The sequence below is a fragment of the Xyrauchen texanus genome, chromosome 7 (genome assembly GCF_025860055.1).
Source record: "Xyrauchen texanus isolate HMW12.3.18 chromosome 7, RBS_HiC_50CHRs, whole genome shotgun sequence".
Taxonomy (NCBI): domain Eukaryota; kingdom Metazoa; phylum Chordata; class Actinopteri; order Cypriniformes; family Catostomidae; genus Xyrauchen; species Xyrauchen texanus.
This window is the reverse complement of record NC_068282.1, coordinates 46,926,805-46,953,941: the sequence shown is the minus strand read 5'-3', so window position 1 is coordinate 46,953,941 and position 27,137 is coordinate 46,926,805. Positions and strand designations below refer to the sequence as shown.

The following is a 27,137-nucleotide window of genomic DNA, read 5'->3' as shown; positions in this document are numbered from 1 at the left end:
AAGACATTCATCGACAGTCACATAGGGACATGGGTTATAGAAGAGGGGCAGTTGCTGAACCCTATCCCAAACATCCCTTATGGCTGTCAATTTGTCATTGTCATTGTCATTGTGACAGGGCGGAGGGCGGGGCCGGGTTGTGATTCTACACACCCGGCCCCTTATCAGGCTAATCAAGCCTCCGAGAGGGATAAAGGCTGACTGCGGACAGTGGTGCAAGAGAGAGAGAGCGTATACGGGCAGTTGCCCCATGTGCGTTTGTGTGTGTGTCTTTTATTTAATAAAAAGTTGTTATAATGTCAAACCGGTTCTCGCCAACTCCTTTCCATTGAACTGCTTTACACTTGTGCCGAAACCCGGGAAGGAGGAGGGATACGACGTAGTCGTGTTCTCGCCACTACCATCCACCCCAACGGAGCAGCCGCTGCCATCTGCCGGGGGAAGGAGGAGCCAGGAGGAAGCGAAGGAACGGCTGACGACCGTGAGGGGAGAAGGGGCACGCTGCCGACTGTCAGGGACGGGGGGAGACCCCTTCTGTTCCCCGAGAATGCGGCGGGGTATTCCGTCTGCCAGGGGTCGGAGGACTGCCTCCGATCTGCCCGGGGAGTCATGGCTGTCGTCCGTTAGAGGGTGGAGGATTGGCCGAGTCCCAAGCTACGGCGTATCGGAGAACCGGCGAGTAATTGTTTTTTTTTCTCTCTCTCTCTCCCCTCTTTCTCTCACTGCCGCTCCACGTTGGCCTTTTACCTCTCTGTGTGTGTGTGTGTGTGTGTGTGTGTGAGAGAGAGAGAGAGTGTGCTTTATATTGAAAAATTGCACCTTAGGTACCAAACAGATTCAAAGCATGTGAACGCCTTAAATGTCTGAATTTCATTGCATTATATTAAAAAAATAATTCCATCTGAAAACGAATGATGCTTGAGCTTTTCTCAGAAATAAAAACTTTTGTGGGTGACTTTAAGGTGCTTTCACACTAGCACTTTTAGTGCACACCCAAGGTTGAATGACATCAAAGTTCAGTTCGTTTGGATAATGTGAACTCGGTTTTCCGAACTCGGGTGCGCACCCGTGAACCACACCCGGGTCTGCTTTAAAAGGTGTGACAGCGGATCTAGAGGACCCTGCTAAGAAACACCCCAGAGGTTCCGTCCACTGCTGCACCAAATGACCCTGCCGTGGGCAACCCCAGAGGTACTTGTCATGTTCACCCTCAAAGTCCTTGTCATGGCCTGCACCAGGGGTCCCTGACATGCGCCACCTCAGAGATTCTTGCCAGTGCTTCCCCTTGAGGTCCCTGCCAAGGACCAACACAGAGGTTCCAGCAAGTGCCACCCCAGCGGTCCCTGCCACGTGTTCAGCTAGTGCTATCTCGAGATCCCTGCCAAGGACTGCAAGGACCCAGAGGTCCCCACAATAGGCCGCCCAAGATGTTTCCTGCCTCATCCATACTTTGTGGTCCCTGCCAAGGTCCTGATCAGTACTGCCCTTAAACTCATTGCCACCGCAGCCCCAGAGGTCTCTCCATTCTTGCCAGTGCTTCCCCTTGAGGTCCCTGCCAAGGACCAACACAGAGGTTGCCACCCCAGTGCCACCCCAGCGGTCCCTGCCACGTGTTCAGCTAGTGCTATCACGAGATCCCTGCCAAGGACTGCAAGGACCCAGAGGTCCCCACAATAGGCCGCCCAAGATGTTTCCTGCCTCATCCATACTTTGTGGTCCCTGCCAAGGTCCTGATCAGTACTGCCCTTAAACTCATTGCCACCGCAGCCCCAGAGGTCTCTCCATTCTTGCCAGTGCTTCCCCTGGAGGTCCCTGCCAAGGACCAACACAGAGGTTCCAGCAAGTGCCACCCCAGCGGTCCCTGCCACGTGTTCAGCTAGTGCTATCTCGAGATCCCTGCCAAGGACTGCAAGGACCCAGAGGTCCCCACAATAGGCCGCCTATTATGTTGGTATGTGCTGCCCCAAAAGTCAGCTCTGGTACAGCACCTGAGTCACTGTTCATGTTCTCTTCAGTCTACCCTGGAGCTAGATGGTGAACATCAGCCAGTGAACAGGAAGCACCACTTAGATCACTGTCTAGGTCCCAAAAGTGCACATGAAAAAAATTACATCAAGTTGTATTCTTTTAAATAACTCAACATTAATTGTGGCCCCACATGTTTTCTTGTCTAAAATAATTTTAATTATTGTTGAATTGTCTTGATGATATGTTAAATATCAATAGTAGGCCATTTAAAAAATAAATAAATAAATAAATTATATATATATATATATATATATATATATATATATATATATATATATATATATATATATATATATATATATTATAACATTATTGCTATAATGTATCAATCTACAGGGCTGTAGCAAGGCATTCTGACTGTATATTCATCTGGTACACTTTCTTAATAAAAAATAAAATGTAAAATTTGTTGTGGGCCCACTCAGGACCTTTAGGTCCTTATAATCATTACAACCTTTCACACCATTACCTACCTATGTCAGTCCACATCAGGTAAAACTTTTTCTCAGAAAACTGCACACTATAATTACTATATATATTCAAGACTATTTTGTATTAATTGAAGTAATCCGTTTTGGATAAATCTCTGAGCATACTGGCTGGGACCACACACAGGGTGTGCAGGGCATTCCAGTGATTTAAATTTTTTGTTTTAGTTCTGTGGGAGATGCCTGCCCACCACTGTCTAATATAATAATATTAATATCAGCAGATTAAAAAGATTATAATTTTTTTTTTTTTAGAGATAAAACCCTGAACGGTGTCTTTAAGTGAGGTGACTCCGGCCCATTGTATTGTTTAAAAATAATGCACACCCGAGGTGCAGCTGGCACGACGCGCTTATTTTTTTTTAACAATTCAACTGGACGTCATCAATTGTTTATTTAATCTGCAATAAGAGAAAATGTCATACAGTGGGAGTTCAGAAGTTTAATACTGTCATAACACAACTACCAAAGCATATTTAATTTAGTCATAAAGCACCACAAAATGTGCATGTTTTCAGATAACTTTATCAATATAAATAATGACAATAACATTTTAATCTTTTCATTCTTTATGTATAATTATGTAGCATAAATGATAGAAGTCTGTTCTATAGAAATTAAGTGGTCTTCCATCGTGGCCATTTAACGTTAAAATTTATAAAATGCATGTTTTTTTATTTATTAAATATAATTAAATAAAACATTAATTACTGTAAACAATATTTAAAACTAACTATATAAAATAAATGTCTCTGGAAATAACCCATATGTTGTGTCTAGGATAAATGTGGCAACACCACTGATCTATATATATAACATGTTATATATATAGATCAGTGGGCAACACCTAATTCGTACTTAAAATTAAATAAATAAAAACGATAAATACAAGCTCGCGAAATGATTGGCCAATCAGAGAGTGGCAAGCCCCTTAGAATTATGAGTGACGTGAGCTACAGCCTGTCAGAGATAAGCCTTCACTTGCGGTGGTGTGACTAGTCAAGCAAGCTTCGTGTAGTCGCCAACTTGTCTATTGTCGGTATGTTTGATTTCCTTACATGAATTTCCAAACCTATGTAAAACGTTACGTAACAATTTATGATTGAGAATGCAAGGTTTGATATTCCACTTTTGTATGCATATACATCTGGAAAGACCCTATTGTGGTTATATCGTGTTTCTTCTATTGTTTATTTTTCAGTCTAGCAATGAATGACTAACTAAAAACAGAAACTAAAAGGCCGAAGTTCTTCAGGGCGCCCAATCAGCGCTTTAAGATTTTGAGTGACGTTAGCCGCAGCCTATCAGAGACCAGCAATCACTTGAGTGGGAGGTGAGTAGTTATGCTAGCTTTATGTAGTCGAAAGGCTAAAATTCGTCAAACTGTCGTCCTCAGGTCAGTACATGTTTGATTTCCTCACAATAATTTCGACATGTATTAAAAGCGTTGCTGTTTTGTTAATGAGAATACAAGGTTAGATATGTTGAAGGTATATCGTGCATTTAATCGCATTTTTCCATCTAGAATGAAGACCTTAGTCGTATTCGACTTTGATTACACTGTAGTGGATGACAACAGCGACACATGGGTGATCCGCTCGACTCCCGATCAGAGTTTACCGGACTGCCTGAAGCAGTCGTACCAGAGAGGCCGCTGGACCGAGTATATGGGTCGGGTGTTGACCTACATCGGAGACCAGTCCGTCCACCCGGACCACATGCGCACGGTCATGGAGACCATCCCGTTCACGAAAGGCATGATCGAGGTCTTGACATTCATATCTGAGAATAAGAAAGACATAGACTGCATAATAGTCTCTGATTCTAATACACTGTTTATAGACTGGATCTTGCATGTATCAGGTGTGAAGTCCGCTATAGATGACGTATTCAGCAACCCGGCAAGCATTGACGCACGCGGGTACATGAGTGTGCGGTGCTTTCACGCGCATGACTGTCAGCAGTGCCCTATAAACCTTTGTAAGAGGAAAGTGCTGAATGATTTCAGAGAGAATCAAGATAAAGCTGGTGTGCAATATCAGAGAATTTGCTATGTTGGAGATGGGGGGAATGACTTTTGTCCCATTAAGGATTTGAAAGAAGGGGATATTGCAATGCCTAGGAAAGGATTTACACTAGAGAAGCTGTTGTGCAAAGCCAGATCAGAGGGTTCAACGACATTTAGGGCGAAAATTGTACCCTGGGACAGTGGCAATGTAATCCTACAAGAAATAAGAGCACTAATTGAGTAGCTAATATAGCAGATACTGCTACAAACAACAGGGATACTGAACCAGCACAATATCAAGATGAATATTCTTCAGGAAATGCATTATGCGTTTGCATAGCTGTTGATTGATAATATGAGTCAAATTATATAGTTTGAGTCATAATATGCTAAACTGATAAAAGTGTTTGGGCTTGTTAAAATATCTGTTAACATTGTGTTTCTAAAGGTTATCTTAAAAATTTGGTTTCATGTTTACATGATATGATTTACATATGAATATAACTTTAATTTGTGTTTATGCCTGTAATAGTGATATTTAATCAATTGAGATTCGTGATAGAACATTCAAATGAACAAATGTATGTTTTAACATTGTTTGCTGTAATCTGCAGGATACTTTTTAACATCTATAAATAATACTTTAATTTTATTGCTTCCATTATTGCAAGCATTGTCTGCTTTTATTGCTTCCATTATTGCAAGCATTGTCTGCTTTTATTGCTTCCATTATTGCAAGCATTGATTTAGTCACGTAAGGGAGACCATACTGTATGTGAAAGTAGGGATGCATTGATATGAACATTTTTGGTCGATACTGATTATAACAAAAAATATAGGTCAATGATTACATTTTGCAATTTACCTTATTTTGTCACCTGATCACTGTTTTACTTAGTAATGCTTAAAATATATACAAAGAGGTACAAAAGATTTTTTACAGTTCTAACAATATATAACATGATAATTAATATGAAAAAAGGTAATTTTTTTTTAATACTAAAATATCTCTGTACTTCTTAGCAGTTTAAAATGCAGCCTTTTAAGGTTTAGTAATCGCACAAAGCCATATTACGATTTCAGTCTTTATTCAGTCACTCATGCAGCATTAATGGATATCATACCGATCACTGTAAAAACTAATAGTAATCTCAAATGACATGCCAAATATATTAACTTAATCTTAAGTTTTTACTACTCTTACTGGTTTTAATTAAGTTACCTTGACTCTCTAAATCCTAAAGTTGTCATTATTAAAAACATTTATGTGGTCCTTAAACATTACTTGAAATGCCACATTTTAGAATCATGACTCAAATATATAAGTTCTTTAAACTTTGGCTTCAAGCACTACTATTTCAAAATTACCCAAGGACCAAATTACAGCTGTGTGGCATACCCATAAACCCTTGCGCTTTAATAAATTATGTTTGTTCAAAACAATGGAACTTATGTAGTAAGAAAAAAATATTTTTATTTAAAAATGTATTTAGTTTGAATTCTTATGACTATTGTTGCTACTCAAGAGCGGAAGAAGAAGAAGCAGCGTAATAATAATAATAATAGGAAAACTAACGAAACAATAGGGGTCTTCACCCCTTCAGGGCTTGACCCCTGATAATACATTTAAATAGTATATCAGAAGGTTGGCGTTCCCAAAATTTTTAATTTAAGCATAAAATGCTGTATTAATATCTGTCCCCTATATTAAGTGTTGTCCCATCACCCAGGATACAGAGTCTGGTGCTAAATGAAAGTTCAGTGTTCAATACCTCACATAATGTTCCGAACACCCAACCAAAATTCTTGGACCTTTATACATCCCCAAAATATATGTATTGTGTCCCTGTCTTCTGATTGGCACCACCAGCAGGTGGGTGTGTCTTTAAGACCCAACCTATACAATATAGAGGGGGTCCAGTAGAATCGATGCAAAATCTTAAATTGCATCAGATGGACCCTTGCATCTCTAGATGTAGACTTGATGCTTTTTAGAATCCTAGCCCATACTCCCTCCTCCAATACCAAGTTAAAAAAAAATTCTGATAATCTCTTGAGAGAAGACAAAGTTCCATCCCCCAGACTCTGAATTAAAAGGGAGTAATACACAGATGCCTCATGACCTTTTCCAAAAGCAGTAATCACCACTTCCAGAGTATCTGCTGCTTTAGGGGGGTGTATACTACTCCCCAAAATAGTACAGAACAGGTGGTGCAGCTGTAAATAACTAAAGAACTGGGATCAAGGAATCTTAAAATGTTGATCCAAATTTTCAAAAGATCTCAGCACTCCACCCTCATATAGGTCACTGAGTGCAGTAACCCCACTCCCATTCCACTATGACCAACAGAAAGGGGACTTATTAAGATGTAATTTAGGGTTCAGCCATATGATTGAGGCAGCATTTAAATAATTGTCCGAATTAAACACTGGACTCTTTTGTCCAAACCATGTGCAAGATAATGGGTTGTGAATGAACTTCTCCGGTTAGTTTGATAGAAAGGCTTTGCAATGGTGAAATAGGGGCAAGGACTTCCTGTTCAATATAAAACCAGGGAGGGGCTCTCTCAGGACGAAGCGACCAATGAGCCAAATGCCTGACCGAATGCATAATAATAAAACTAAATCTTGGGTAGGCCTAGCCCACCTTTGTCAATCGGCCTATGTAACTTATTGAAATGTAACCTGGGACTCCATCCATCCATCCATCCATCGTCAACCGCTTATCCTGTGTACAGGGTCGCAGGGGGCTGGAGCCTATCAACCTGGGACTCTTTCATTCAAAATAAAGTATTTCGCTATGCTATCAAATTGCTTGAAATAAGAGAGGGGGACATCTACAGGGAGAGATTGTAGCAGGTATTTTCATTTTGAAATCCAATTAATTTGAATAACATTAACCTTCCCAATCATAGATAAATGTAATGAAGCCTACCTGCCCACATCAATCGAAAACCTTTTTATTAAAGGGTCAAAATGAACTCTAACTATATCACACAAATTAGCTGAGTAAAAAATTCCCAAATGCTTAGTGCCCCGTTTGGGCCACTGGAAGGTGCCTGGCTGAAAAGCAGATACTGGGCAGTACACTGTCAAAGCCAAAGCTTCGGATTTAGACCAATTGACTCTGTAAATTGAGAACTTAGAAAAGGAACTAATAATCCTGTGGAGGCAAGGCATAGATCTATTGGGGTCAGAGACGAATAATAAAATATAATCTGCATAAAGCAAAAGCTTATGCGCCACACCTCCCGCCATCACCCCTGTGAAATAATCCTCCTTTCTTATCACGGCTGCTAATGGTTCCAGGGCAAGACAGAATAATAATGGGGAAAGAGGGCAACCCTGACGGGTGCCCCTATCCAGAGTAAAGTAATCTGAAATTAATCAATTTGTTTGTACTGCCGCAAAAGTAACTTAATCCATTCAGTATAATTATTCTCAAACCCGTACATTTCCAAAGTCTTATAAAGATAATCTCAATCTACCATATCAAACGCCTTTTCAGCATCAAGTGAGATGGCAGCGATGGGAGTCTGATCATTCGACACTGATCACATGATATTGATGAAACACCTAATGTTATCAAAAGAGCTGCGGCTCTGAATGTACCCCACATGATCTGTATGTATAAGAGATGTCATAACTACTTAATCGGTTAGCCAAATTGTTTTTAACATGATTCTGTATAAACGTCTTACAAAAGTGGAGCCAATTCTGTAGCATAATATCAAAAAACACAGTGGTGATGCCATGTGATGGTGTAGTGGTCTAAACCACATAACTGGTAAGCAGAAGGTCGCTGGTTCCATCCCCACAACCACCATTGTGTCCTTGAGCAAGGCACTTAACTCCAGGTTGCTCCGGGGGGATTGTCCCTGTAATAAGTCGCTTTGGATAAAAGCGTCTGCCAAATGCATAAATGTAAATGTAATCTGGCTCCGGAGCCTTGCCTGTAGGCAGGGCCTTTATTACCTGGTCTAGCTCCTCCAAGGTTATTTCAGAATCAAGAGAATTTGTATGCTCAGTTGTCAGTTTAGGGAGATCTAATGGTTCCACAAAGTTTCTAATATCTTCATCAGTAGACGAAGACGTGGAACCATAAATATCAAGATAGAATTCTTTAAAAGCATTATTAATATCAATGGCCAGGGTAAAAATTTCACCACCAACATATTCCACTGAGGCAATGGTAGAAAAAGACACTCTCTGCTTTATATTATCTAGAAAAAAGCTTCCCTGCTTTGTCCCCTGACTCAAAATATGACTTGCTCTAAATAACCAAACTCCACCTTCTGCGACAAAATAGTATTATATCTGTATTTCAGTTGGGTCAATTGTCTGAGGCCATCAGATGACATTTGGCGCTTCAGTTCTGTCTCAGGACTTTTAATATTCTCTTCCAACTCCACAAATTCTCATGCTTTGCTTTTTTTTTTTTTTTTTTATGTGAATGAGGCATACTGTATGATCCGACCCCTAAGAACTGCCTTAAGTGCCTCCCAAGCCACACCCACAGAGGATACTGAGGACCAGTTGGTCTCTATATAAATATTGATTTTAGCCTTTCACATTTGTTGGAATTCAGGATTTTGCAAAAGGGATACATTAAAGCAGCAACTGTAAGATTTATTTTTCTCCATATGTGGCAACATCTCTAAACTCACCAGGGCGTGATCTGAGACTAAAATGTTTCCAATTGAGCAATCAACAACAGAGGAAATGATGGACTTAGATATATAAAAATATATATATATATATATATATATATATATATATATATATATATATATATATATATATTCCAGAATAAATCTTATGGATGGATGAAAAAGGGTGCGAAAATCAAACTTTGCCACTTAATTTCTGCTAAAACTATAATGACTCGTCCTGATTTATCTTTAATCTGTTTGAGACATTTGAATTGTAGATGTTTACTTATCAATGTAAAGACTCCCCTGCTCTTACTTGAGCCAGCACTAAAGATAATATGTCCACCCCATATCTTCCCAAATTTTTCAGCTTCCTGCGGGTAAAGATGCGTTTCTTGAAGAAACACTATATCAAATTTCTTGCGTTTAAGAAAATAAATAACCTTCCTTCTCTTTATAAGGTGCCATAACCCATTCACATTCTATGTGGAGAGAAATAATCCACTCATGTTAACATTTGACATTTTGACATGTTAGAAAAACTTGAAGCCATGTGTTTGTGTCTTCTTTTAAGTTTATCATTAAACCATTATTTATATTGAAAAGCCAGTTCTCGCCTCCTTCTTTCCATTGAATCCCGTTACACACACATGACGGACATGTCCGTAAACGATCTCTCTCTCCCGCACGATCCTCTGAAGTCGACCTTTAACCCTCACTGAGGCATAATTAGCCTAATACGGGACCGGGTGTGTAGGGTCACGACCCGGCCCCGCCCTCCGCCTTGCCACAATTAATAACATGGAAAAATACCTACAAAGAAATGTACAGTAAGTCAGTACATTACAGTATAGATTTACACCTTGCAAGGAAACAAGTGAGTGAAAAGGAGCACCATAATACATAAGACTTGGTCAAAATAAAAGGTAGTAATTAAGAAAAACAGGTCCATATGAGATACACAAACAGTTAGGTAAAATAACTTTATAATAATTATTATCATTATTAAACAATATTGAAGATGCTAGATGCTAAATGTTTACATTCTTCACTGTATTCCATGAAATGATGAAATGCTCAAAGGGTAGGACCACTATGCTTTAGAGTCAGCTGCAATAGTGCCTCATTGTTTATACATGTTTGTTAAGTTTGCTTTTATGTCACAATGTCATCTGTACAGCATAGAAAAGAATGAACTCATCAAAGATGAAACAGAAGAGCACTAAAAACTAATAAACTTTACCTCAATGTTTGAATTTTATTGAGTATTAGGCTACAGTATTCTATAGAGCATGATTTACCACACTGTAAAAAAATATTTCCATGATTTCTTAATTTTATATTGTTTCCAGATCAACTTAGATTTACTAATTTCTTCAGATCTGTGTTTTTGAGTTAACTACTGGCACAATGGCAATGTACTGATATAATATTAAAACAATTTTTTTTTTTTTAAATCAGAAAAAAGTTAATTCCACTACTTGTTAGTTTACTGTACCTTTTTATACAGATTATTATTTATTTATTTTATTTTATTATCAAATTTTATTTCAAAAATAAGTAACCAGGTTCGAGGTTTGAGCTGGTTTGGTTTGAGCAACAAAAATCTGTATAACGGGGATAACTCTTCACTGTATTTTAATCATATATTTGAATGTACAATGTACAGATTCTGCTGTTTTGGAAGGAAATTGGTACATTCAACTGATCACAAAAAGAAAAGGTTAGAGTGGGCAAAGAAACACAGATGTTGGACAACAGATAATCGGAAAAGAGTGTTATGGATCTTAACCCCATTGAGCTTTTGTGGGATCAGCTAGACTCACATCTATGGCAAGTGCTACAGGAAGTGTGGGGTGAAATGTCACCTGAGTATCTGGACAAACTCACAGCTAGAATGCCACGGATGTGCAAAGCTGTCATTGCTGCATGTGGAGGATTTTTTATCATTTCTGGAAGTAGTTAGTAATTTCTGAATATTTTTTTCAAATTGTAATAGTAATTTTTCACGTAATTAATGTCCTGACTATACATTGTGATCAGTTGAATGCCACTTTGGTGAATAAAAGAACCAATTTATTTCCATAAGGAAAAAATCTGTACATTATTCCAAACTTTTGGCAGCCAACGAATGAATTCCATGTTGAACTCAATTTCCCATGATTCCGTGTCCTGTTCATATGTGATATCATAACAACGCGACACCGCACATTTGGTTCACAGGAAAAAGATTCCTTGTGGGAGAGTAGCCGCATTTCGTTTAGATCAGACAGGTCAGAAAGCAGGAAAAGTGAGTATCGTGTTCTTGAAACTTGTTCTTATGATTTTATGTATTTATTTTTACAGCGTCGTGGTGGTTTCCGTTCAGAACGGACCCAAAATGAACGATTACACATTCAGCTTGAGATAGCTGATCAGTGTAATTCTGTAACACGTGGCTCGCGTGGCTTACATGTATTAACACGTATAGAGTGACAATACACACTAAAACGAGATTATATTCGGTCTGATTTATCACTGTGCATATTGACTTCAACAATGAGCACTGAATGTTAAAATAAAACAGCGCGCGTGTGCTCATTTGTATTCACACGTGGTTTGAGCACCACACTGCATTACATACCTTTTATCCCAATGCATGACACTCTTTTTAATACATGTCATTAATAAGCCATTAATAAGCTTATGTAATTATCAAAAGGTGAATAAATATGGGTGATTCTTCAATTAATGGAACTTTTCTGTCCCATAGGATGATTTCAAAGACAAAATGCTTATACACATATTTTTAGTTTAAAGGACTACTTCTAAAATATTTAAAATGGTAATAAAATATTTGAGTGTAGTTGACTAACTAAATCAAAGCGTTATTTAATGTAATAGAGTTTAATGTTATTAATTTATTGAAAGCGCGGATGTGCACTGTAGTAATAGATTTTTGTCATTTATCATCTTTACAGAGATGGCAGATAACCAGGAAATGTCTCCATTGGAGAAGAAGGTGGCAGAACAGATCGAGGTGTGAAAATGGTCATGTTAAATTCTTCTCCCCTTTGAAATTAATTCATATTAATGTTATGAATGCAAATATTTCTGTCTGTTTTCAGTACTATTTTGGTGACCACAATCTCCCCCGAGACAAGTTCTTAAAGGAGCAGGTGCAGTTAGATGATGGCTGGGTCACTCTCGAGACCATGCTCAAATTTAATAGGTAATGGGAAATGCGTCATATTTCTAGATGAATGGTAATGGTACATTTTTATATAAAGCTTGGCTTAATGATGTCAAGTGAGAGTAGTCTCTGGAAAATGGCCTTTATTTACTCACACTCATCATTTTTAGTGAATGCAAAAGAAGAAATTTGAATTACTTGACATGCTCCTTTTTATTTAATGACAGTTCATAGATACCTGCTGTCAAGCTCAGAAAAATGACAAGAAACGCCATGAAGAAGTAATCAATATTACATATACACTCACCTAAAGGATTATTAGGAAACACCATACTAATACTGTGTTTGACCCCCTTTCGCCTTCAGAACTGCCTTAAATCTACGTGGCATTGATTCAACGAGGTGCTGAAAGCATTCTTTAGAAATGTTGGCCCATATTGATAGGATAGCATCTTGCAGTTGATGGAGATTTGTGGGATGCACATCCAGGGCACGAAGCTCCCGTTACACCACATCCCAAAGATGCTCTATTGGGTTGAGATCTGGTGACTGTGGGGGCCATTTTAGTACAGTGAACTCATTGTCATGTTCAAGAAACCAATTTGAAATGATTCGAGCTTTGTGACATGGTGCATTATCCTGCTGGAAGTAGCCATCAGAGGATGGGTACATGGTGGCCGTAAAGGGATGGACATGGTTAGAAACAATGCTCAGGTAGGCCGTGGCATTTAAACGATGCCCAATTGGCACTAAGGGGCCTAAAGTGTGCCAAGAAAACATCCCCCACACCATTACACCACCACCACCAGCCTGCACAGTGGTAACAAGGCATGATGGATCCATGTTCTCATTCTGTTTACGCCAAATTCTGACTCTACCATCTGAATGTCTCAACAGAAATCGAGACTCATCAGACAGGCAACATTTTTCCAGTCTTCAACTGTCCAATTTTGGTGAGCTCTTGCAAATTGTAGCCTCTTTTTCCTATTTGTAGTGGAGATGAGTGGTACCCGGTGGGGTCTTCTGCTGTTGTAGCCCATCCGCCTCAAGGTTTTGCGTGTTGTGGCTTCACAAATGCTTTGCTGCATACCTCGGTTGTAACGAGTGGTTATTTCAGGCAAAGTTGCTCTTCTATCAGCTTGAATCAGTCGGCCCATTCTCCTCTGACCTCTAGCATCAACAAGGCATTTTCAGCCCACAGGACTGCCGCATACTGGATGTTTTCCCTTTTCACACCATTCTTTGTAAACCCTAGAAATGGTTGTGCGTGAAAATCCCAGTAACTGAGCAGATTGTGAAATACTCAGACCGGCCCGTCTGGCACCAACAACCATGCCACGCTCAAAATTGCTTAAATTTCCTTTCTTTCCCATTCTGACATTCAGTTTGGAGTTCAGGAGATTATCTTGACCAGGACCACACCCCTAAATGCATTGAAGCAACTGCCAAGTGATTGGTTGATTAGATAATTGCATTAATGAGAAATTGAACAGGTGTTCCTAATAATCCTTTAGGTGAGTGTAAGTCTGATCATGAGTAAAAATAAGAAAGTCACATTTGTGATGCTTTTTTGGTGCTTGACAGCCGAGGACACAATCAACTGTCATTTAATTGAAAAGTACTGCATGAAGATAATAAAAAAATGCACCTTTAGGGGGCCTGGGTAGCTCAGAGAGTATTGACGCTGACTACCAACCCTGACTACCAACCCTGGAGTCACAAGCTCGATTCTAGGGCGTGCTGAGTGACTCCAGCCAGGTCTCCTTAGCAACCAAATTGGCCCGGTTGCTAGGGAGGGTAGTCACATGGGGTAACCTTGTGGTCGCGATTTGGTGTTCTTGCTCTCAATGGGGCGTGTGGTAAGTTGTGTGTGGATCGCGGAGAGTAGCATGAGCCTCCACATGCTGTGAGTCTCAGCGGTGTCGTGCACAGCGAGCCACGTGATAAGATGCGCGGATTGACTGTCTCAGAAGTGGAGACAACTGAGACTTGTCCTCCGCCACCCGGATTGAGGTGATTAACCACGCCACCACGAGGACCTACTAAGTAGTGGGAATTAGAGATTTACCTTTAGTATTCCACAGAAAATAGCATCGCTGTCTGAAATGTGATGGTGAGTAAATAATGAAAGAATTAAAATTTGTAGGTAAACTATTCTTTTTTTCTAATGTTATATTTTTCATAATTGGTTTTCATCCTCTCAAAATCACTAATTTTCTTTGTTTTCACAGACTGAAAAGTCTCACGTCTGACGCAGCTGTCATAGTCCAGTCGCTACAGAAATCCAAAACTGGTTTGCTGGAGCTCAGTGAGGACAAAACCAAAATTAGGCGAAGTCTGAACAAACCCCTTCCTGAGAACAATGAGGAATACAGAGACACACTCAAACACAAATCCATCTATATAGTAAGCAAATGAGAATAATGACATTAATAGTCGCATATTACAATTGCGAAATTCCATTGTATTCTGAATTTTGTATTTTAATTCATTTTTATCATCAAAAGACGGTCTAATCAAATTAATTTATAAAACTTAATTCAAATAAAAAAAAACAGTTAATTGCTTGTCAACAATCCATTGTATTATTTTCTTCAAATACAATTTTATACAGATTCTCAAAGCACATTCACAGTTTGGAGTTTTTTTTTTTTTTTGTCAACCAAGCATCACAGTATTAATGCATTTGATGACAACTTTTATTCAGTACATTAGCTCTCTTGCTTGTGCGAGTGCTTGAATTAGGTCTGAAAAATTATGACAAAATTCATTATTGTCAATTAATTCTTTTTTCAATTATAGTTAATTTTGATCAATAGAATTTACATTAAATACTTATTTGGGGTGGATCAACTACATATCGTATTTTTTTATGTAGGCTACACATCCAAAACGAGCTGTGTTCCTAAATTATTTTATTGCTGTTTTATACGTCTGTAAACCTAAACGGTCAACTTCACATTGGCCCTCTCAGAAGCATAAAAAACAAAGCTGTTTTTCAATTTTTTATAAATCATACACAGAAGCAAGCAATGGACATGTTGGCGGTTTTGGCGACTTTTTGAACCACCTTAGTTATCAATATCGTCAGACTCTATTATTTAGTGTACGAGCAGCCGGTTTCACACATTCACTTTGGAGAGTGCAGCACATGCAAACTGTAGATTTACGTCATTAAATCTCAGCCTCTTGCAGTTTTATAATCACATTATGACTAGGGGTGGACTGGCAATCTGGAGCACAGGGCGTTTTCCCGATAGGCTGCTACGCAAGTACCGGCCCACCCTAAGTGTCATGTAGGCGGCCACCCTGGGCTCCAACATGCCTGCGTGGACCCCTTAACAAAGTAAGCCAATACAATGGCTTTTATTTTTAATTTTATATGAAATGTATTTATTAAACTATTTTAAACAACATTGTATGATCTTGTATAGCTATATATATATATATATATATATATATATCATTACTATACTTGTTGTTTCCACAACCTCATATTAACTAAAACAATAGTTTATTTGCACTTCTAAAAAAAGTTGAGAGGTGATTTAAGATCTTAAAAACTTTGAAGAAATGTTGAGTTGTCACAGCACCTATAATACTTTACCTTGTGCTTTCATGCACATTTTAATCAAACTTTTTTTTCCCAACATGCAGATGTTTTCAGACATGCTATTTGTCTGAGCTATAAAGTACTTATTTTTAGTGCATTCTCTAAAACAATCACTCGTCACATTTACAGTGGTTTTATATGTTTTCAAATTATGAAAATTTTTGCAATTGTGACTTTGCAAAACTTAGCAGTCAGTTTTTTTTATTTCAACTAAAAAAAAAAAATTTATTGAGCCGGAAAATGAAATCAATGAGGCGGTGTGTTGCGGACTTGGTTTGGTGGAATGTCCAGGGCCACTTTTTAGTCCCAGTCCGCCCCTACATTATGACGTATCACATTCCACATTTTATGGTTAATTAAATTCTTTCATAGTGCCCTAAATTAATTTTGACTCCTCTACCTCCTTATCTTGCTTCTGCTCTAAAACATATTTAATATAATTGAATATAAATATTTAATATAATAAATTATTAAATATTAATATAAATATTATATTATTTCAATGTCTCTTAAACTTTGGCTTGCCGTATTTTGTTGACTAATGTTTTAATGCTACAGAAAGGTTTTCCTCTTGACACTACGCTGGATGAGATTAAAGAGTGGCTCTCTGATAAAGTAACAGCTGAGAACATCTACATGAGGAAAGGACCACTGAAGACTTTCAAAGTAAGACATTTACATTAGATTAAAAGTAAAGCTTCAGAACAAAGCTATCTATCGGTCTATCTGTCTGTCTGCATCTATCTACCTCTAATCATGCACATGTATATTATTTTTGTATTGACATGGTATGTACCTGTACTTTTGACGTAATTTGTAATAAAGCTGTTGTTGTTGTCTTCAGGGCTCCATCTTTGCGGTTCTAGAATCTGAAGAAGCCGCGAAGGACTTTGTCGCGCGTGCTGATGTGAAGGAGTACAAAGGAAACGAGATGATCGTCTTGATGAAGTAGGTGTTTTTACATGCTGTTTGAATGAATGGAGCACTTCCTCATTTAGCTTTTGTGCATTCCATGCTCTTGTTGACTTTGGAACTGAATATACTGGTTTAAGAGTTGTGTTAACATTTGACCTGTCTGTAGAGAGGCCTATTTTTCTAAAAAGATGACCGAGAGGAAGCAGCATCGTGTTGACGCAAAGGCTAAAGCAAAATGGTGAGGCAAAAAAAGAAATGTTCCCTTCAAAACATTTTAAGAATACAATGACGAGAGATGTTATAATGGGAAAATGTGCATTTTAGTGAAAAGGAGGACAAGCAAAAACAAGCTGAAGAGAACGAGCTGGTGAGTTATCATGCAACACACAAATAAAAAAAAAGACATGTCCACTAGTTTGATGGTGTCAATAAATTACAAGGCCTATTATAAATGAAAAAATCAGTTAGCATTCACATCTCAATGGCAGTTGCTCAGCAGAAATTTGGCAGACTCACTCACTGCCCCTACTATAATATAATGAAATAAATTTGTATTGATTTATTTTTAATAAATGTTTCAGCTACCTTTTTGAATGGCCAGCTGTTGAGAAAGGTGCTTTTTTCCCTTCATAATGGTTACTGCATTGACCTTATGGGAATATATCACTCTTCTGTTCACACAGAAATCCCTCGATGATCAGAGAGGTTGCCTTTTGAAGTTCACCGGTGATTTAAGTGATATCTCAAGAGAAGATTTTCACAAAGTCTTCTCTGATCATGCCCAGATCAGATGGATTGATTTCACTAGAGGAGCTAAAGAGGTGAGAGATCAGACATGCTGCATACATTCCTTCCCATTATCATTCTGTGACATTTTTGTATAAATGTTTTTTATTTTGTGTCAGTTATATTAAAGTGCCTTTGTATACCACAAACATGGTGGTTTGTCCAATGTGCATTGTTGCTGTGCTATCATTAAGTCCTTAACAACTCTTCTTTCGTTAGCCGTATTACTGTATCTAATAATGGTTCAGACTGAAGATGGGGTTTGTTGGTTGGGATTTCTATTTGATTGTATGTATTATATAGACTCTTGGAGTATTAAGTTGGCATGTTTAATTTGTAACATGAGAGAATGTATAACAGGTAGATAGATATATGTGGCAATAAGATACAATCAAAAGATTAATCTGTTTTTATTATTTCTATCTGCTTGTTAGAGATCTAGTTTGCTTGTCTTTCGTATTGTGATTCCTTTGTTTTTCAAACTTGGCAAAACCCTAAAATACATACCTTGGGTTTTTGTGACCCAGGCCCTTATTCCACCTCCTTTACTTCAACCATTTTTTGGAGTTATGCCCCCACTTCTATAGTATTCCTCAACCTTCCTCTTATGAATCATCTAACAATACATTTGCAAGAAATATATTTGTTCTAAATGCTGAATTACCAAGAGTATTGGGTCAGTAGTTACCCGAGATATGTAAAAATGTTGCAATGAATATATGCGCTTCCGTAAATCATATTTTTGATTATTTCAGATCAATATAAGTTTAATATCACAGTACAAATAAATGCCATATTCATACAAATAAATACTATATCATGTTGATTTTCTGTGCAACTATGGTGAATTATCAGTATCCCATATGGGTGTACTAGGGGTGTAAAGGTTAGAATTTCTCATGGTTCGGTTTGTATAATTGTTTTAGGGTCACTGTTTCGGTACGATTCGGTTTTTGCTTTGTTCAGAAAAAAATATTACTGCCAAATAATGCCGAATAATTTATTTGGTAAACACTTCAACAGGTTTGCCCTTAACCCTCTGGGGTCTGAGGGTGTTTTGGGCCCTGGAGAAGTTTTGACATGCCTTGACATTTGTGCCTTTTTCAGTTGCTTAAAAACACATTAATGGCTAAAGTCTGATAACACTGTATTCAACACAAACTGGGCTACAATAATATGTGAGCAACATGTGTGTACATGTTTGTATTTTTGAGAAAATAATGTTTATGCGTGGTTTTTGAGTCATTTAAATAAGGCCATATAACACATACTAAACATTTGTCCACCAGCCTTTTGAGAACTGGATCTTGTAGCCTAGAGTTTTTGCTACAAAATGATGTGAAAACCATCCTGATCACTTATTCATACAAAACAATATAGTAATTTAACTTTTGTAAGACGCTTTGTGTTAGAAAGGTCATATGCGAGGAGGCGTGAACTATCATGAATATGGATGTATTTCACACCTGTGGAGACAAAGACCCCTCCCCTGTGCCTATCAATCAGGGATAGAGAATGAATGTGAGGAGACTTAATGATCAAAATCAAGTTTTAAGTTAAAAGTAGTAATCTGACTGTACATTTTCTTTACATAAAGACTTTACTTAATTTTAGACCTACACTACCGTTTAACTCTTTCCCCGCCAAACACGGAATTTTACGGGTTTTATGAAAAAACGCTTCCCCGCCAAACACGGAATTTTCCGGGTATCCGTGTTTTAGGTGGTATATGGTAAGGAAGACCCGCGCGCATGTTTTGAAAGAGTACGCAACTCTTTGATCAAAGAAGCAGACTGCGATCGTCTCAAACGTGAAGTGGAACACCATACTAATACTAAAGCACTTGTTTGATAAAAATGCCTTTTTCTCAGCTTTTTGTCCGAAATGTTGTTTTTGACAAAACCTACCTCTGTTCAAGTGGCAATAAAAAAAGAACAAATGTTTTTTTTTTTTTTGCCTAAAAGCAGAGGCTCAGATCTTTATTTTGATATATAGCATCTTCATATATTCATGGAAGAAAATATTCTGCGGGCCATTAAAGTTTAGCGAAAATCGTCAAAAACCCTGGCGGTGGCTGGCAACTTTTTTTAAAAACGCTGGCGGGGAAAGAGTTAAAAGAAGTCTCTTGTTCACCGAGACTGCATTTATTTGATACAAAATACAGTAAAAACAGTGATATTTTGAACTATTTTTACAATTTAAAAGAACAGATTTGAATTTGAATATATTGTAAAATGCAATTTGTGCTGAATTTTCAGCATCATTACTGCAGTCTTCAGTGTCACATGATCCTTCAGAAATCATTATAATATGCTGATTTTCTAATATGGGCATATTTAAAGTGCATTTTACTCATTTAACCTGAACACATATTTGCAATCACAAGCTTTGTTGATAATGAGGTAGCATAAACACTAGTTAAAATATAATCTAAACATTCATATTTTTTTTTTTGGCCATTTGGAGTAAATTCTTGAGACTGTTGTGCATGAAAATCCCAGGAGATCATCAGTAACAGAAATAATCAATGCCCGTCTGGCACCAACAATCATGCCACACTCCAAATCACTGAGATCACATTTTCCCCCTATTCTGATGGTTGATGTGAACATACAAGCAAGGTGCAATATGTAAACATTTTCATGTAATATTCGCCTTTTTTGTGCCAATTGTGAACGGCTTTTAACGCAACTTAAAAAACGAGCCCTTCCCGGACTTCCTAGGTTGCCTATTAAAGCCTGTAGACTGCTTTTCATGCGAAGGGAGCGGGTTGCTTTTGCCGGAAAAAACCAAAGGATGTGATTTTTATGCGCACTTCTGAGAGCCTTGCCTAAGTGCTTCCGCTATTCAACAGCGTCAACAGACAGTCTGCAACACTAGGTAACGTTATCTTAGAGATGGAATCCAGCAATCGTCCAGCTCCCAGCACAACACCAATTCCTACACAAACTACATGTAAGCAAAAAAAACTAAAAACATTTATCTATTAATTCCCATCTGGCTAAGCAGGAACGTGATTGTGGTCGAGCAAAACTAGATTGAACATCGGCAGGGCATTTGATTCCTGGAGGGACCTTAGTTCAGTTTTGGGGATCAAAACCGACCCTAAATTGTCATTCGTCTTATTGGATAGGTAAGCTTACATAACTGCAAAGCATGTGAAATATAGTGCCATAAGGATTGATCTGTGTAATTTTAGCTAACTTGATCTTGCCTGCTAACACTGACAAATTGCAAGCTACCGTGCTTCCTAACATTCAGATAATTTCAACAATCTTCTCTTTATACTAAGTCAAGTTAATGTCAATGTTAATCTGTAATTGTTCAACAAGGTAAACTACAATAATACATTAAATGAATGCAAGTCAATGTTCAAGATAATGCAAAAAGACCCATTCATTAGTATAATGTAACTTGGTTATACAGAAAATATATACATTTTATTATAAAACAATTGCACATTGATATATCAAAATTACATTTGTGATGGAATCGCATCAATACTGAACTGTCAACATATTAATAAATACAGTCTAATTATAAACAGCTACTTAGCTATTAACAGCGATTGATAAATCTGGCTAGCTAATGCCGACATATCGTATAAATGCAGTCAATGTATCATGCAAAGAAAAGCGACTACTTCAAACTATAGTCTCGCATAGTCAGATCTACACTATATCCACACTTTGTTTTAGCCCTGATCCAGCACTGGAGAGTCAAATATAATATACAGTCTCAAAGTTTCTAGTAAAACCATCATAACTGTGTAACTTTAATTCTGCTACCTCACCTGTCAGCATGATGCCGGGGAATCACGTTCAGTCTCTTTGTTTTGGTTGATGCTCGTGTCCCTATGGAGTGTGTGCGTGATCACGAGCAACAGGCAGCTGGCTGCAGTTCACTTAACGGCCACAGGTGTCATTAATAACAAGAGTTTCTGACTCTTACATACTGCACCTTTAACTAAAGCTCCTGACCTGTATCTGAATGTTTTTATGCACTGCACCGCTGCCACACGATTGGCTGATTAGATAATCGCATGGATGATTGTTGGTGCCAGACGGGCTGATTTGAGTATTTCTGTAACTGCTGTAATTTTCTGAGAAAATCTCCTGGGATTTTCACACACAACAGTCTCTAGAATTTACTCCGAATGGTGCCAAAAACAAAAAACATCCACAGGGGCAGTTCTGTGGACAGAAATACCTTGTTGATGAGAGAGGTCAACAGAGAATGGCCTGACTGGTTCGAACTGACGAACTCTACTGTAACTCAGATAACCGCTCTGTACAATTGTGGTGAGAAGAATGTCATTTCAGAAAGCGATTCGGAGATGCTGTTTTGGTGGCACGAGAGGGACCTACTCAGTATTAGGCAGGAGGTTTTAATGTTGTGGCTGATCGGTGTAAGAAAAATAACATTTCTAAATATAACAATAGTACATTTTCTAATTGTCTTGAAAATGTCATTAAGCTTGTTTCACTTGTGGCCATTTAAACTCTTGAGTTAAGTTGGAAGAGAAGTTATTTCTCATTTGTGGCTTCGTGGCACGTCTGGTTAGGATTCAATGTTATTGGTAAAGACAGTCAGACCCCAGAGGAGACATTTGTTAGTCTAAAATTAAATAACTTTAAACAACACTTCCCCATTGGCAGTTTAAGTTAGTACTTAAAGATTTTTTCTTCCATTGATTTGGGTCTTTGTTATCCTCCTCAGGGCACCATCCTGTTCCACACAAATGCCAAAGAGGCCCTGCAGAAAGCCCGTGATGCTCAGGAAGGGGAAGAGGAGCTGAAGGTCAAAGGCAAGGTCGTTCAGTGGGAGGTGCTCGAGGGAGACACAGAACTGGAGATGCTGAAGAAAATCATCGAGGATCAGCAAGAGTCGATAAACAAACGCAGGGGAGGCAGAGGTAAACAACAGGAGCCAAAACAAGACACTTAAACTGTTCAACTCTGGTGCATTTTTGGGCTGCTGCCTGTTTGTTTGTTTTTTTGTTTTTTTTTTCCACATTTTAATTTAAAAGCTAACCATTTACACATATTGTGGAGTAAAGTGCTCTAAATGCATTTTAGCACTCAAAGATCTGTTCGTCCATAAACATTCAGTCAAATTTTCAGTTCATGCAGCACCCCCATTATTTCATCAAATATCTTCTCATCTGAGTGGACTAGAAGCTTTAGTCAATCTTGGTGTCATTAGAAAACTGCGATCCTCCCCTTTGCGATAATGTAATTGTCTATATACACTCACCTAAAGGATTATTAGGAACACCTGTTCAATTTCTCATTAATGCAATTATCTAATCAACCAATCACATGGCAGTTGCTTCAATGCATTTAGGGGTGTGGTCCTGGTCAAGACAATCTCCTGAACTCCAAACTGAATGTCAGAATGGGAAAGAAAGGTGATTTAAGCAATTTTGAGCGTGGCATGGTTGTTGGTGCCAGACGGGCCGGTCTGAGTATTTCACAATCTGCTCAGTTACTGGGATTTTCACGCACAACCATTTCTAGGGTTTACAAAGAATGGTGTGAAAAGGGAAAAACATCCAGTATGCGGCAGTCCTGTGGGCGAAAATGCCTTGTTGATGCTAGAGGTCAGAGGAGAATGGGCCGACTGATTCAAGCTGATAGAAGAGCAACTTTGACTGAAATAACCACTCGTTACAACCGAGGTATGCAGCAAAGCATTTGTGAAGCACAATCTTGAAGCGGATGGGCTACAACAGCAGAAGACCCCACCGGGTATCACTCATCTCCACTACAAATAGGAAAAAGAGGCTACAATTTGCAAGAGCTCACCAAAATTGGACAGTTGAAGACTGGAAAAATGTTGCCTGGTCTGATGAGTCTCGATTTCTGTTGAGACATTCAGATGGTAGAGTCAGAATTTGGCGTAAACAGAATGAGAACATGGATCCATCATGCCTTGTTACCACTGTGCAGGCTGGTGGTGGTGGTGTAATGGTGTGGGGGATGTTTTCTTGGCACACTTTAGGCCCCTTAGTGCCAATTGGGCATCGTTTATATGCCACGGCCTACCTGAGCATTGTTTCTGACCATGTCCATCCCTTTATGGCCACCATGTACCCATCCTCTGATGGCTACTTCTAGCAGGATAATGCACCATGTCACAAAGCTCGAATCATTTCAAATTGGTTTCTTGAACATGACAATGAGTTCACTGTACTAAAATGGCCCCCACAGTCACCAGATCTCAACCCAATAGAGCATCTTTGGGATGTGGTGTAACGGGAGCTTCGTGCCCTGGATGTGCATCCCACAAATCTCCATCAACTGCAAGATGCTATCCTATCAATATGGGCCAACATTTCTGAAGAATGCTTTCAGCACCTTGTTGAATCAATGCCACGTAGAATTAAGGCAGTTCTGAAGGCGAAAGGGGGGTCAAACACAGTATTAGTATGGTGTTTCCTAATAATCCTTTAGGTGAGTGTATGTTTTATATGAAAGACTTTTATTTTAATTTAAACATTTCTACCTCATGACCTCTAGGTGGCGCTTATTTGCGTCAAAAGTTTTCAAGCTTTATTTTGTTATTTTATGTAACATAAATGCAGAAGTGATGGTAATCTATGTAAAGCTCTAAGCTATCAAATGAGACCAAATATGCTTGACTTATGCATTCGGGGACTTGAACATTTTAAGCGAAACTCTTTTTGCAACATAGCGCCCCCTTTTGGACCCGCAGAGTTGAAGAGGTTAAAAGCCTTTTAATCTGTTTAATCTCCCTGTTTAGCGCATTTGCTCTCGTTACCTCATAACCTGTGATTTCAGGAGGTCACAGGGGTCGTGGAAGAGGCAGAGGAGGTCGCAGAGACAGAGGAGGAAGAGAACAGACACAGTTCCGGGGAAAGAAGACCAAGTTTGACAGCGATGAGGAGGCAGATGAAGGTAAAATGGGAGAGTTTGTTGTCCTCATCTGCTTGAACAATGGCCAGTGAATTATATCTTTAAGCCAACTTTAACATTTTCTTGATGTTTTATGTTACATTCTTTTATATGCCTAAATGGCAAGGAATTAAACTACTTTTTCACAATCAACTAGTAGTTTGGTTGTCTCAAAGTCTTGTTTGTCTTAAGGAAGCCCTGTATAATTAAGGGTCTATATGTGTAAAAATTGTAATTGTTGTTTTCTCCTTCCACAGAACATGCTAGTCCGAAGAAGAGAGCACTTGAGTCTGACAATCAAGATCATGGAGAGCCGGCCTCCAAACAAGCAAAAAGCGAGAACGGATCTTAAGGGCAAAGAGCTGTGTCCTGCTTTTCTGAATTGTACAGTAGATATCAAGAATTCCGGAAAATGCTTTCTCCTACTACTTCCAGTGTCAAAGGCCTAACTGCTGCACAAAAGCTTTGCCGCCACACTTCTCCCAAAACTCCCCATGAAAAACGCTTTATATACCAGATTCATATAGAGATTTTTTTTGTTTCTTTGAACAAGCAAAAATGGATACGAAGGTTCTTTTTTTTTTTTATTTATTTGCCATTTACACGTATATGATGGGTTTATTGGATTTAGATCTCGTCTGCTGTCTTCCCAATTTACAGCTGTCTGTAAATGTTCGTTGATTTCAGATCACCTGTTGAAACAATTAGCTGGAAGCGTTATGTTATTATTGACATCTGTAGATGATAATCCCATTCGTTCATGCCTAGAACTGAGACTTTTTGCAGATTCTGCACAGATTGTTGATTCAGACAGAGGGGTTGTTTTGCTCATATTTTGGCAATGGATTTTGTGATATGCCAAAAGGAACAGTTTTTTTTTTTTGTCCATTTAACACATGCTAATTAATTCCATCTGTTTTATTGTCATTTGCACAAACCTGCGACCTTGTTTCTCTATATTTGTTGGTTTAAATTTGCATCAAATAGTTACAGAGTCTTGTAGAGTAAGGCATTAGATCATCTTAATTTGTTATGGAATGGCTTTTTTTTTTATTGAATCTCTGCAAAAACATATCTCTTAATCTAAAGTGCTGTTTTAGATGCTGTGCTCCATATTGACCTCTTCTGGGTTTCAACAAGCACTCAAATGTAGTTGTTTTGTTAGTTTCTTGTGTGTTGAGATTGAATTTAGGTTAATATTACATGCATTTTGAATTTCAATAAAGGTCCTGAAAATCACTAGTAGTTGTAGTTTTGTGAAGATACAGGTTAATGTATAACATCAATGTGATCTTTCCCCAACAGAAATAAAAATGTTGTGAATGAGTAAATGATGAATTCCTTCTATCAACACACATTGTGTGTGTATATGTATGAGTGTGTAATATATATATATATATATATATATATATTTATTATTATTATTATTATTTTTTTTACTAGTCTAACCTAAAAAGGTTAGTGTTACTTAAAATATTTATCTGCCTCATTTGCATATTAATGCAAATGACATATAAAATGACAATTTTAGGCGTGTAGTTTGTTATTGCTTCCAGATTAAATTTGAGCAATATTCTACCCAACATCGTAATAATACAGAAACAATATGGTACTGCTATAATGTTAATTGTTTATATATTATCAGCACAGCTTCGGTACATTCTGACTTTTGTAGAACATGATAAAAATACTAAAAATAAATGTTCATTCAAATTTTACTTTAAGTGTCATCCTTCCGTTTGAAAAATAGTTCCTGACATTAATATGCTTACTAGTTCTGCGGAGTGATACAGGTGTTTCGCGGTCGTGACTAGAAGGTAACCATTCGGATAACAAAAGTCTCGCGAGTGTCGAATGCGACGTTCACATGCTAAATTTATTATGTTGTCCCGAAGAAGCCCTACACCTAAAATCTAGCCCTAACCCTACTTTTCGCAACAGCAAACGTTAGTCACGCGAGACTTTAGCAATCTGACGGTTATCTTCCAGACACATCAGTGTTTCGAAAAATATTTACAAGTGAGGTCAGTGGTAAATGTATAGTGGTTATTTAAAGTCAATCCACGTGGCGGGTGCTATAAACAGCAAGTCGAAATAGCAGTATATATGTATTCATTTAAAAATCTTACCAGCAGACTTAGAATAATATTTGCTAACGGGAGTTGACTAGAATGCAGGAAATACAAATGTTGCTGCAGTTTTGGACCCTTTTGAAATAAATTGATTTAAATACAGTGGTCACTGTGGTGTTGACGCCTAATCATATTTTTTATATATATTTCAAGTAATCTTTTCAAAAGATATGAAGGCATAGCTTCAGTGAGTTTGATGTTTTTAGCTCAACTACTGCAGTGATAACAACACAGAGCCGGCAGGGGGCGCGAGGACTCCGTTTAGTGTACAGAGTTAACAACCATCAAAATGAATCGAGTCTTCCGCTTATGCATACCAGATTCAGATCTCCATGTTTGTTTGTTTTTCTTTCTTTTTTAAAGGAGAGGTGGTTGTGGCCATAGCTATTTGGCTTTTGTATAAGGAGATGAAATTGTATTTATCTG

The 27,137-nt window shown here is 38.2% G+C and overlaps 2 protein-coding genes across 3 annotated transcripts; both read left to right on the top strand.

The window, feature by feature from the left end:
* The first annotated feature begins 3,502 nt into the window (after positions 1-3,502).
* On the top strand, positions 3,503-5,147 carry phospho2 (phosphatase, orphan 2). Of its 2 annotated transcripts, XM_052130946.1 has the most exons (3): positions 3,503-3,555; positions 3,718-3,849; positions 4,042-5,147. In XM_052130946.1, exon 3 carries the CDS (start codon positions 4,043-4,045, stop codon positions 4,766-4,768), a length of 726 nt encoding a protein of 241 aa, XP_051986906.1. In that variant the 5' UTR covers positions 3,503-3,555; positions 3,718-3,849; position 4,042; the 3' UTR covers positions 4,769-5,147. The 2 variants fall into 2 exon arrangements, with proteins under 2 accessions (XP_051986906.1, XP_051986907.1); XM_052130947.1 differs by lacking the exons at positions 3,503-3,555; positions 3,718-3,849 and adding an exon at positions 3,882-3,912.
* Positions 5,148-11,373: 6,226 nt separating this feature from the next.
* Positions 11,374-25,900, top strand: ssb (small RNA binding exonuclease protection factor La). The gene is made up of 12 exons (XM_052130450.1): positions 11,374-11,466; positions 12,137-12,195; positions 12,284-12,387; positions 14,580-14,754; positions 16,520-16,627; positions 16,806-16,909; positions 17,043-17,114; positions 17,201-17,243; positions 17,560-17,697; positions 22,382-22,577; positions 24,466-24,582; positions 24,837-25,900. The coding sequence occupies exons 2-12, from the start codon at positions 12,139-12,141 to the stop codon at positions 24,929-24,931; spliced, it is 1,209 nt and encodes a 402-aa protein (XP_051986410.1). The 5' UTR covers positions 11,374-11,466; positions 12,137-12,138; the 3' UTR covers positions 24,932-25,900.
* The last annotated feature ends 1,237 nt before the right edge of the window (positions 25,901-27,137 follow it).